At 45.5% G+C, this 12,253-nt stretch overlaps 1 protein-coding gene across 3 annotated transcripts in view; it reads left to right on the top strand.

Annotated features, from left to right (window-relative positions):
• The window catches only part of TEX2 (testis expressed 2), a 158,062-nt gene that overhangs the window by 52,142 nt on the left and 93,667 nt on the right, over window positions 1–12,253 (top strand). For all 3 annotated transcript variants that reach the window (XM_029600741.1, XM_029600740.1, XM_029600739.1), the window contains one exon: window positions 4,870–5,070. In XM_029600741.1, the coding sequence (XP_029456601.1) occupies window positions 4,870–5,070 (201 nt within the window). The remainder of the gene's footprint in view (window positions 1–4,869; window positions 5,071–12,253) is intronic.

Below are 12,253 nucleotides of genomic sequence, written 5' to 3'. Positions count from 1 at the left end.
GGAGGGGATTTTATTTTTGTTTATTTTTAACACTGGAGGGTTAGTGTGTATGCGATATGCTTTGCAGAAGGGAATTCTAGGTGGGGTTCGTGGATCTAGAAGGGGAATTTAGTGATATAGTCTGGTCAGATTGGGGGCTGGGGATTTCATTTGTGGGGTTACCATTGTGCTTTATTGATATCAAACAATGACAGTCACTAGGATTTTATCCCTTAATGTTAAGGGATTAAATAGTCCCCGCAAACGACAACTTCTTCAGTCTGAGATTCAGGCTGCTGGAGCTTCCATTGAACTTTTACAAGAAACCCATCTTAAATGACATTCTGAATATCTTTTGAAGTGGCCTTTTTTTCCTTTCTCAATTCTTTGCAGCAGCCTCTAAAATTGAGAAATATACGGGGGTGGGGATTTTGATTCATAAGAATCTTGAATGTCTTATTAAGATGAGTTATGCGGATCCTAATGGCTGGTTTCTTTTGGTAAAATTTTAGATTGGGGGTTGAAGTGTATTCTTTATTGAATGTTTATGCCCCCAATATGGAGCAAACTCCTTTTTTTGATACTATGGAGGTGCTTTTGAATAAAGAAGGGGGACGGTCATTTGATCATAGGGGATTTTAATTTAACTCTGCAGCTCCAATTAGATAATTTGGGGGGGGGGTAGATTGGGTACTAATAAGAACAGAACCTGTCTTAAGTCTTTTATGAAGAGATGGGACCTAATTGATGTCTGGAGACATCGATCTCCCATGAACAGAATTATTGCTTTTACTTTAGTCCCCATAAATCTTATTCCTGGATTGATTTCTTCTTGGTTGATAAGGCTGTTAGTAACTGAGTTTCTAATATGGAAATAAAACTAATCACTTGGTCTAATCCTGCCCCTATGTGGGTAGATTTATAGTGATAGAGGTATTGCTACCAGGAAAAGGTATTGGAAATTCAACGATTCACTATTGGCAGACTAGGCATTCTGTTCTTTATTAGCAAAGGGTATCAGAGAATATGTGGATAATGGTATGAGGATCACTGAACCTTCCCTTTTTTGGGACTGTTTAAAGGCTGTCACTTATGGGCAGTTAATATCTCAAGCAGCTTTTAAAAAGAAATTAGCATTGAAAGAGAAATTGCAAGCAGAAATTGCATCTCTAACTTTGCTTCACAAACAATCACAGTCTCACTCAGTGTATTTAAAACTGCAGAAAACTAGAAATGCTTTATATTCTTTAGAAATGGGTTCCATTACATTACAGTTAAATATGGTCAAACAAGCATTTTGAATGGGGAAACAAGGCTAGTCTGCTTTTAGCCAGAAGGTTGAAAAAATATATAGCTCAAAACCAAATTACTAAGATTAGGTATGTGGATGGGTCCATGTTGTCCTCTTCTAAGGCCATTCGGCAAAGGTTTATGCATTTCTTTGGGGAATTATATGGAGCTGACACTAATATTACCAACCATCAGATAGATCTTTATTTAAATTCTCTTGATATTCCGAGTATATCTGAGGAGGATAAACAATTTTTTGATAAAGAAATAACGCAGTTTGAGATATTACAGGTGATTCAAGAGCTTAAAATAAATAAAGCCCAGGGTTTGGATGGTTTCTCGGCTCAGTTTTATAAGAAATTATCACCAGAGCTGGTGTCGTCTTTATTGGCGATATTTAACTCTTTGTGATTGTACCTAGGAAACAAAGAATTGCCCAGTGTGCCAGGTATTACCATTTTGGCCAAACCAGGCCGTGATCCTGCGGTATGCGGGTCCTATAGGCCTATATCATTGCTCAATGTGGACCTTAAGATCTTAACAAAAATCCTGGCCAATCATTTAAATAGAGTGATGGCTTGTTTAGTGCATCCTGACCAGGCTGGTTTCATCCCGGGCAGGATGGCGGTGGACATTGTGTGCAAAATTATCGACCTTATATGGTGGATGCGGAAAGAACAGATCCCAGCTGTATTGCATTTGACATGATGCACTGGCCTTTTTTATTTTGTACCCTAGAAAGGATGAATTTTGGGCCCTTTTTTCTAAGTTGGCTGCACCAGCTTTACAGCAAACTAAAAGCTTGTATTAAGGTTAACAGCTCTTACTCTGATCTTTTTACTTTTCAGGAGGGGGACTAGGCATGATTGTCCCTTATCTCCATTGTTATTTGCCTTATTTTTGGAACCATTAGCAATACAGATTCGCACATCGTGCTGTTTCTCGGGTTACAGTGGGTCTCACTAGCTACAAGTTGTCACGTTTTGCAGACAATATTTTATTTACATTGTTTAAGTCTCATCACTTTTTAATTAGGAGCAGTAGAAGCTTTGCCTGAATTCAGTAGGGTGTCTGGCTTTTAAATTAAATCTGGACAAATCTGAACTGCTTAATATTTATGTTCAGTAGAACAGCTTCCCTCATTAAGAAACACATTTCCTTTGAAATGGGCCAAAAAGAAGATTAAGTACCTAGATATTCATATTAGCAATAATTTAGATGACTTGTTTGAGATGAATTATTCCCCCTTATTAACAAACATATTTAAAGATCTAGATATTTGGTTGGGATTTACATTGTCCTGGATGGGCAGAATAACAACTGTAAAAATGAATGTCCTATCAAGGCTCTGTTACTTCTTTAAATCATTACCCATTCACATTTCTACTGCTGCTCTAAAGTGCTGGCAGAAATGTATTTTTGCTTTCATGTGGAAGCGCAAGCCCCCCCCCCCCACCCCTGGATTGCTAGAAATATAATGTACAAGCCTAAACTGCAGGGTAGTCTAGGGCTACCAAATTTCAGCTGGTATTATGTAGCTGCACAAATGTGTGCTATTTTAGATTGGAATAGGAGGGGAGAATAAAGTGTAGTTATTGTTGGAACAGTCTTATCATTGGTAATATGCTGTTGTGGGCATTGATATGGCAACCTTGGTTGATTTGCTTGCCGATTGCCTGCCTGGAAGCAATGGCAACATAACCTGGTGGATAGGAGATGGTATTCTTTTAGCTCCTTTGTAGCAGGCGTGAATACACAGTTTTTAGAAAATGGGTGGCTAAGGGAATTATTTGTCTAGGTCAGCGGTGGGGGGGTTGCAGGATTCTTAATTTTCCCTGCTCTGCAAGACAAGCAACACTTGGAGGGTACAGATGTTTTTCAGTATCTACAAATTCGGTATTTTATGTCAGCAGAAAAGGTGGGGGAGGCCATGCATTTGGGTAAAATTCAGTTTGAACATCTGTGTGACCAGGCTGATAGATTGAAAGGCTTGATCACTATTGTTTATGGCCATCTTAATAAGGACTCCATTGTTAGACCTGCATTTATTAGGGCCTGGGAAAAAGATGTGGCCTGGGACAGATGTGATAGTTTTTAATGTGAAGCAAAGCTTGATCTCAGTGAATCTATCGGAAAATAGTTATAAAGTGTTATTGAGGTAGCACCTTACACCAGTGCACCTCCATAAAGCCTATCCATCTAGGGATGATTTGTGTTGGAAAAGCTGCGGAGGGAGAGGTACCCTCTTTCATATGTGGTAGGAGTGCCCAAAGATTGTTCAGTTTTGGGGGCCTGTTTCCTTGCTTGTTCAGAAGGTGACCCGCACTTCTGTCCATCTTTCTCCTTAAAAATGTGTTGAATTTACCATTGGACTTTCCGGAAAACACATGGGTTACTGACCCATCAAATTATACTAGCTGCCAGATGTGAGTTGGCTGTAGGTTGGAGGTCAGCTATCATACCTTCGATGGTGAAGGTATTGCTGATGATAGAAAAGATATGCATGTTGAATAAATTAACTGCACTGAAAAATCAGACTCTGTCTAGGTTCTACCATGTATGGGACTCATTTTTACAATGGCATTCTTTGTATTAGCAGTTTTCTTTCTTTAGGAGGAGGGTAGTGACCCTGTTTCTCACGTCGGCGTTCTTTGTACCATTAGTAGCTCTATATTGTTCTTTATTACCTGCTATTGAGCTTTGTTGCGGGTTTGCTTTTATTATTGGACTGAGTTTATTGGGGATCCACTCAGTTCCCTCCATTTTTCCTTTTCCTCTTCTTTTTCTTTTTCGTCTTTTTATTTATTATTTGTCATTGTCACATCTTTTAGAATGACCTGGGTGGGGGGGAAGGGGAATGGCTTATTTTTATATGGGAGTTGGGCATGATTCATGCATAAGTATTATAATCTGTTTTATTTGTGACTATCCAAACCTGGTATTGTAGCGATGTATATAGTGATGCTATTTTTGCTTTCATTGTGCATTTATTGTTTGATACAGTTGTAATAAAAAATTACAACTGAAAAAAAAATTGGGTATGTCATGGCAGACTTCAAGATCAAATGATTCTGAATGAAGAACAAAACTATCTAAACCTGTTATACTAAGGGATGACTGATTTTTGTCTCTGGGATAACTGACCTATAGGGTGCTGTGTTCTTCTCTGTCCCCCCCCTCAGCCCCTCTGCTCTCCTCCTCCTCCCCCAGCTATCCTGCCTCCATTTCCCTGCCCCCCATCAAATGGTCATGTACCCCTCTAGTTAACATGTATAATTATTGTTTCTAGTTTTAATACGTATGCTTTATAGTTCCTATCAGTTTCTCTCCTTTCCCTATCCTTCCTTTTGCTGTCCTCCCTCCTCTATTTCCCAACTGCTCCCCTCTCCCCCTTCCTGTTTAATGTACTTTCGCCCTTTTTGTTTAAGCAGTTGTAATGTGAACCGCCATGATGTTCCGACGAATGTCTGTATATAAAATCCACCAATAAATAAATAAAAGAAAATAAAAATAATATCTGGAAATTGGTACTATAAATGTTTTTCTATACTACATGCTCAGTTGTCTGAATACTATTTATTTAAATTGATTTTTCATCAGGGATGGATGAATGAAATTTGCAGTTATGATCCTGAAACTTACCATGCTACATTGACTCATTCTGTCTTTGTTCGGCTGGAAGGAGACACTTTGAGACTTTCAAAACCCAATAAAAATGTTTCCAGAAGGGCTGTTTACAATGAGAGTAAGCCTGATGTCACCTATATCAGTCAGAAAATTTATGATCTTTCAGACAGCAAAGTAAGTACAAAGTTTTTTTCTCCTGTAAAATGTGATTGAATATATTACTGTATTTTTATGGATTTCCTAAAGAATCTTACCAACAAATTCCAAGAAAACTAATTGATTTAAACAGAATAGCCCAATTCCTTGTCATGTTTGTTCCAAGTGTTTCATGCAACATTTTCCAATACCACAGTCCATTGATGAACTATCTAAAGTTCATGTTGCTAGCAGTTTAGAAGTCTGTGTTAAATTTAACCTGTTGAAACATTTTAGTAGCTAGATGGCAAATGATGGAAGTATTTGCAAAGTTCAATCATTTACATGATTTTAGAAAAATGCATCAAGGTGGGCATCTATGAGAAGCCATCTCATGTGTATAGGGTTCCAGAATAATTCATGAACTAGATGACTTACTGGCAGTGCAATGTGTTATGTTTGCCAGTCAGTGCAAGCCACTGTGCCCAGCTACGCTCACACCAATACCGCCACAGGCCCAGGAACATCAAAGCAGAACACCACCATCATTGCAAGCTCCAGACACTGCTGACACTCCCAAACCGCCACGAAACGTTGAGTGGTGCCCTCTGATGACGTCAGGCAGACTGACCTATTTAAGCAAGGGTCTTGCAGCATTTCCTCACCTCAGCAATGGGTCTCCTGCATATGCAGTGCCTGTTGCTCCTGCATCTTGGTTCTTGTTTCCTGTTTGTGTTCCTGATTCTTGTCTTGCCTTGTATTTTCCTGTCCATCTCATCCAATATCTTCTGTATCTTCATCCACTCTTGACCTGACTTCCAGATTCTGACCTCTTGCTTGCATCTGACCATGATTGCCTGCTGCTTGGACCTGACCTCTTGATTGCACCTGACCATTTTTGTCCATAGCCAGCCCTGACCTTGGCCTGCCTTCAACTCCTCAAGTTTTCTGCCTTCCTGACCCCGGCATGCTCTTGCTTACCTGACTTTCCTAGGGTCCCACCTAAGCCCTGCCGGCTTCCGGAACTCAAGGGCTCAACCTACGAGGGAGGCAGCTAGTATAGGTAAAGCTCTAGCCTGTCCCACTTCAGGGCATGTTCACAAGCTGTTGGCATAGGCCTTGTAGGTTCACCTAGGAGGTTGCATCAACTATGCCACAGCAACAAGGGCTCAAACCCATGCCACTCATCACAGTTTGCTGAGGCCATGAGCTCGGAGGACTCTCCTCAGGCCTCCACTATTACTCAGCTAGCGCACCAGGTTTAGCAGCAGCAGGACCAGCTGAATATCATGACTGGGTACCTCCAGAGTATCGCTGTCTGGTCCTCTCTGGCTTGTGCTCCAGCACTACAATATAACCTACTACGCCCATGCTTCACTTGCTTCCGCTCCTGAAGTACTATGGAGATTCAGTGAAATGTGGATTTTTCCTACATCAATGTCAGATACACATCAAATTGTAGGCACCTTTGATCCCGGTGGATGGCGTCAAAGTAACTTATATTCTATACCCTAGCCTCACGCCTTTGGGAAAGAGATGATCTGCACCTAGGGGGTACTTTAATCGATTCTTTCAAGAATTCTGGCAGATCTTTGAGCCTGGTCATGCCAGGCTCATCAAAAGGCATCCGAACTCCTGCAGATCAAACAGGTTCTCGATCTGTGGGGGTGTGCACTTCTGCACTCTGGTCTCCGAACTTCAGTGAGGCAGTGACCTTCTGATTGCAATCTTAAGGCAAGGGCTCTGAGTGCATTAAAGATGACCTGGCTGCCCAGAGACCTGCCTGATATGTTGGAGAGCCTAATCAGCTTATCCATCTGTCTGGACCTGAGGCTCCAGGAAAGGGCCTAGGAGAGGGGCTCGGCTCATCATCTCCCTTCTTTCCCCAATTTTTCAGTGACCAGTGGCCTCCCGCTCACCACCTAAGTCGGGACCAGCACCAGTAGAGGCCATGCAGGTCAACCGCCTCAAGTTATCTGCAGAGAAGAGGTGCCATAATCTCAGCCTATTTGTCTATATTGTGCTGTGTCTGGTCACTTTGCAAGTCGCTGCCTAATTAACAGATCGATACTCTAAGGCCGCGGTAGAAACAGTGCGGCAGTGTCAGGCGCACCCTCGTTCCCCGCACGCACAGTTCTCTTCACTTACCGCTCGATACTCTCTTCAAATTGCATGCAAATGCATGCCGCGGCTGCGAAGCGTTAGGCAAGCGTTAGGCCCGCGCAACCCATTTTACTGTATAGAGCGCCTATACAGTATCCTGGGTTCGCGGGCCTAACGCTTCACGGCCACGCTGGTATCTGTCATTTCAAATGACATTTGAAATGACAGGTACCAGGAAGTGGACAGTTATGTTCTCCGATGCTCGGCAAACTTTCCCCCAGCCCCTGCTCACCTGCCCTGGCCGCGTCCGGTCTCCGGTGCAGCCCCAGTCCTGTCCCCTCCTCCCGAAGCAAAAAAAAAAAACCAAAAAAGTAGCAAGAGAGCGAGGGGAGAGACGGGCAATCCTAGGCTCGGGCCTGCTACGGTAGTCCCTTCTCCTCTCCTCCCGATTTCGGCGCTCAAGGCGGCCGGGTGGGCGTGCATTCATCCAGGCAGAGGGAGCCGGAGGCCGCTTTCGCCGCCGGCTCCCTCTGCCTGGATGAATGCACGCCCCCCGCCGGCAGTGAATGAAATGCACGGGGAATGAGGGAGGGAAGAGAGGAAGCACTGGGGCTATGTTGAAAAAGGCTTATATTCCCAAAAATCTAAGTACCTCAAAATTACATAAAAATCATTTTTCTTAAATCACTTATCTTAAAAATAAGCGGACTTAAGTTAATGGCAGATGTCTGAGCACACGTATGGTGGTGAGTTTCGGGGGACCCCCCTATTTAAACTGATACACGGACATGATAATGGTGAACTGGATGTAGATTTATTATTGCCAAAGCACATTGGTCTCGAATGGACTCTCGTGATCAGAAAGAGAGTTAGGAGTGTGTTAGAACAACACGAGAAAAGGGACATCTGCCTGATTCTAAGATGGTGGAATCGCCACAGCCTGCAATGGATGCATGAAGTAATACTCACTATTTCAAAGAGTCTTGGTGGCTCTAGAAGACCAGCTATCCAAATTACAATCCACAACTGATGAAATCAAGGAGGTGGGCGCGTGTTCGATCCAGGCCGTGGCCGGGTGGGCGTGCATTCATCCAGGCAGAGGGAGCCGGCGGCGAAAGCGGCCTCCGGATACTGGCACTGGCAGCAGCTTCATCCATGAGGCCTAGCAGATACAGTTCTTTTGGATACTCTGCTCTCACTCTCATCCGTATATAGAAAGCCCTTGCTTGGACATGTTACCAGAGCCACCGTACCACTTACCATGCAAACAGGGATTCTGCATGGAGAGCAATTCAGTCTTTATGTATTTCCTAAAGCTATCAATGCAGTCATCTTGGGCCTATCATGGCTCGTGCTAATTCAACCCCATGTTGATTGGGCCAAATGGAGCTCTCGCTCTTTGCTTGGGCCGAGTTTATCTGGAAGACATCGCAGCCTCTCACGCGGCAGACATGGACAACGTGCAGGCGGTCTTCCTCAGTCGTCAACAGCTGGATCCCGGGGAGTGGGAACTATCCCAGGAGGGTTGGAATCACATTTGGGCCCGATGGGGAGTTCCCCAACTGGACCTCATGGCGACCCATGTCAACGCCAAGACGGAGCGGTTCTTCAGCCGAAAGAAGGAAATTGGGGCGATAGGAGTTAGACGTCCTAGTCTGCAAGTGGCCAACCGGAATCCTCCTGTATGCCTTTCCTCCAAGGCCCCTGATCGGGTGCATTCTCTGGCGTATAGAGGACCATCCCGGTTCAGCAATTCTGGTAGCACTGGAGTGGCTGTAGTTTGCGGACCTGGTACAGTTGGCGACAGATGGCCTGCTACACCTAGCTCATCTGCCGAACCTCCTGCGACAAGGACCCATTTTTTTCGGATCGGGAGAATCACTTCTCTCTCGCAGCCTGGAGTTTGAGAGGCGGCAGTTACGGATGAAAGGTTATTCGGAACAGGTGATTTCCACCCTGCTTCAGTCCAGGTGGCCCTCAATGTCTATGGCATATGCTCGAGTGTGGAAGATGTTTGAAGTCTGGTGTGACCAGAAGGGTATAATGCCGTTGTCTGTGACCATTCCTCAGGTCTTGGGGTTTTTGCAGCAGGGTTTATCTAAAGGTTTGGCTTATAGTTCCCTGCGTGTTCAGGTTTCAGCCCTGGGATGTCCCCTAGGGCGGGTAGGTGGCAGGCCTCTACCCAGCCACTCGGACATTGTCCGTTTCCTGAAAGAGGTGAAGCACCTTCGCCCTCCTCTTCATAAATTATGCCCGGTGGAATCTCAATCTGGTGTTGAGGGCGCTTTGTGATCTCCTTTTTGAGCCTCTGGGACACGCTTCCTTAAAGGACCTCACCTTGAACATGGTGTTCTTGGTGGCCATCTGTTCCACGAGGAGTATTTCAGAATTGCAGGCTCTTTCCTATAGGGATCCCTTCTTTCGCATCTCGGCTGATAGGGTGTCCCTGCACACGGTCCCTTCCTTTTTGCCGAAAGTGGTGTCTGCCTTTCATGTTAATCAGTCTGTGGTGTTATTCGGATTCCCTGATTGGGCTCGTGACCCCGCTATGGGAAGAGATCTTCATCTGTTAGATGTCTGCCGGGTTCTCCTTTGGTATTTGAAGGTCACTAACTCTTTTCAAAAATCGGATCACATTTTTTTGTGCTCTTTGGAGGTCCGAAGAAGGATGAAAAGGCATCCTTGGCTCACTGGCTGAAGGAAACAGTTTGCTTGGCCTACATTGGGAAGGGTCGCCCCGTCCCGACTGGTTTGAAAGCTCACTCAACGAGAGCGCAAGCGGCTTCTTGGGCGGCGTGTCAGTTGTTGTCACCTGAGAAGATTTTGTAGAGCTGCAGTCTGGTCTTCCCTGCAGACCTTCACAAGGCATTATTGTCTGGATGTTAGGGATCCGGACCAAGCGCTTTTTTGGGGCGAGCGTCTTGCGAGCGGGTCTTTCGGGTTCCCATCCGCTGTAGTGTGGCTTTGTTACATCCCACTGGTCTGGACTGATCTAGATATTACTCCTGGGGGAATTTTGAGCAAAATTATTTAAAATTCTGCAAACTTTATATTCAAAATAACACAATTTACATGACAGTCTTTAAGTAATTGCATTTTAAATTATTACAGAAAAAAGTTATTACTTAAAGTTGCAGAATTTCTCTAGAAATTCACTGTAAGAGTGTCTCTTCCACATACACACACCCTCATACAGGCTACCTCAGTCTCTCGCACACACACATCCCCTCATACAGGGCCCTCTCTCTTGCATACACACCCACACAAGCTCCCTTTCTCTTTCACACATACATCCTCACACAGGCTACCTATGTCTCTCTCTCACGCATCCCTTCACACAGGCTCTGTCTCACACATACACATTCCCTTCACACAGGCTAGCACCCTCACATACACACAATCCCTTTTTCATGAACACATGAGCTCCCAATCTCTCACACACACACACACATACCCACACCTTCACAATCTCCTCATATAGGCTCCCTCTCTCTGAAACCCACACTCAAGCATCTCCCAGCCCCATTCTCTTACCTCCCATGCTCTCTCACACCCTCCTGCTCTCTGTCACCCTCCCTTCATATAGGCTCCCTCTCTGAAACCCACACTCAAGCATACCCCCCACTCCCCCTCTTACCAACCAAGTTGTCTCACCCTCCCCCACACCCCTCTCCTCTCTCTCACACACACATTCTCTCTCTCTCACCGGCATCCCCCCATCCACCCTCTCTTGCCGCCCATGCTCTCTCTCACAACCTCCTGCTCTCTCTCACCTTCCCCACCCCCCTCTTACCCTCCCCATCCCCCTCTTACCAACCATGCTCTCTGTCACCCTCCCCTCTCTCACATGCACATTCTCTCTCTCCGGCATCCCCCCCCCAATGCTCTCACACCCTCCTGCTCTCTCTCACCCTTCTCTCTCTCACCTGCATGCCGTGGGACGCGCTCCGTTCGCAGCAAAGATGGAGGCCCGGCACGCCGTTCGCGGCGAAAAGGGAAGGCCATGGCGTGCCGGGCCTTCATCTTCACCGCGAACGGAGCGCGTCCTGCGGCACACGGGGGCCTTCCCTTTTCGCCGCAAACGGCACGCCGTGCCTTCATTTTTGCTGTAAATGGAGCGCGTCCCGCGGCACATGGGGGCCTTCCTCTTTCGCCGAGAACGGCGCGCTGCGCCTCCATCTTCGCCGTGAACGGAGCGTGTGCCGCAGGACGCGCTCAGTTCACGGCATGCCGGGGGCTCCTCTGATATTTTCTGCGCAGAATTTAGCAATTCTGCCAGGGGGGAATTCTGCGCAAATTCTGCATTCCGCAGTAGCGCAGAGTTCCCCCAGGGGTAGGGTATATACAGGAAAGGAAAATTGGTTCTTACCTGCTAATTTTCGTTCCTGTAATACCGTGGTTCAAACTGATTTTCAGGTATTGGGGTCATTTGTTTCGGACCCTTGAGGGAGATTTTTCTTGTTTGCCCTTGTTTCGGGAATTAGATGGTTTTTTGTCAATTATACTTTGCTTGGGTATCGATAAATACTGATGAGCTGCAGGTGGCACACTTGGGATACCAGTGCCTCGAAGCTTTGCTCTCTGACTCCATCTGCTGGTGGGAGTGGTCTGGACTAATCTGTGGTATTACAGGAACGAAAATTAGCAGGAAAGAACCAATTTTCCTGTCTGTATCATATCTCCCCTGCATCTCCTCTCCTCGAGAATACATATTTAGGTCCTTCAACCTCTCCTCATATGTCATTTGATGGAGTCCCCCCACCAGTTTTGTCATCCTTCTCTGGACTGCCTCCATCCTGTCTCTGGACAGGATGGAGGCAGTCCATCCTTTTGAGATACGGTCTCAGAAGTGAACACCATACTCCAGGTGAGGCCTCACCAAGTACCTTTATAGGGGATTATCACCTTTTTCGTACTGGTTATTCCTCTCTCTATGCAGCCCAGCGTTCTTTTGTCTTTATCTGTCGCCTTGTTACATTGCTTCACTTATTCAGATCCGCTAGACACTATCACCCCGAGGTCCCTCTCTTGCTCCTTGCACAACTGCCCTTCACCCCCCATCACATACAACTCTTTTGCATTACCACACCCCAAATGCTTGGCTCTGCACTTCTTGGTA

This window comes from Rhinatrema bivittatum, chromosome 4, assembly GCF_901001135.1.
Source record: "Rhinatrema bivittatum chromosome 4, aRhiBiv1.1, whole genome shotgun sequence".
In the NCBI taxonomy this organism is placed as follows: domain Eukaryota; kingdom Metazoa; phylum Chordata; class Amphibia; order Gymnophiona; family Rhinatrematidae; genus Rhinatrema; species Rhinatrema bivittatum.
Note: the sequence above shows the minus strand (reverse complement) of the source record. Positions and strands in the feature narration are given on the sequence as shown.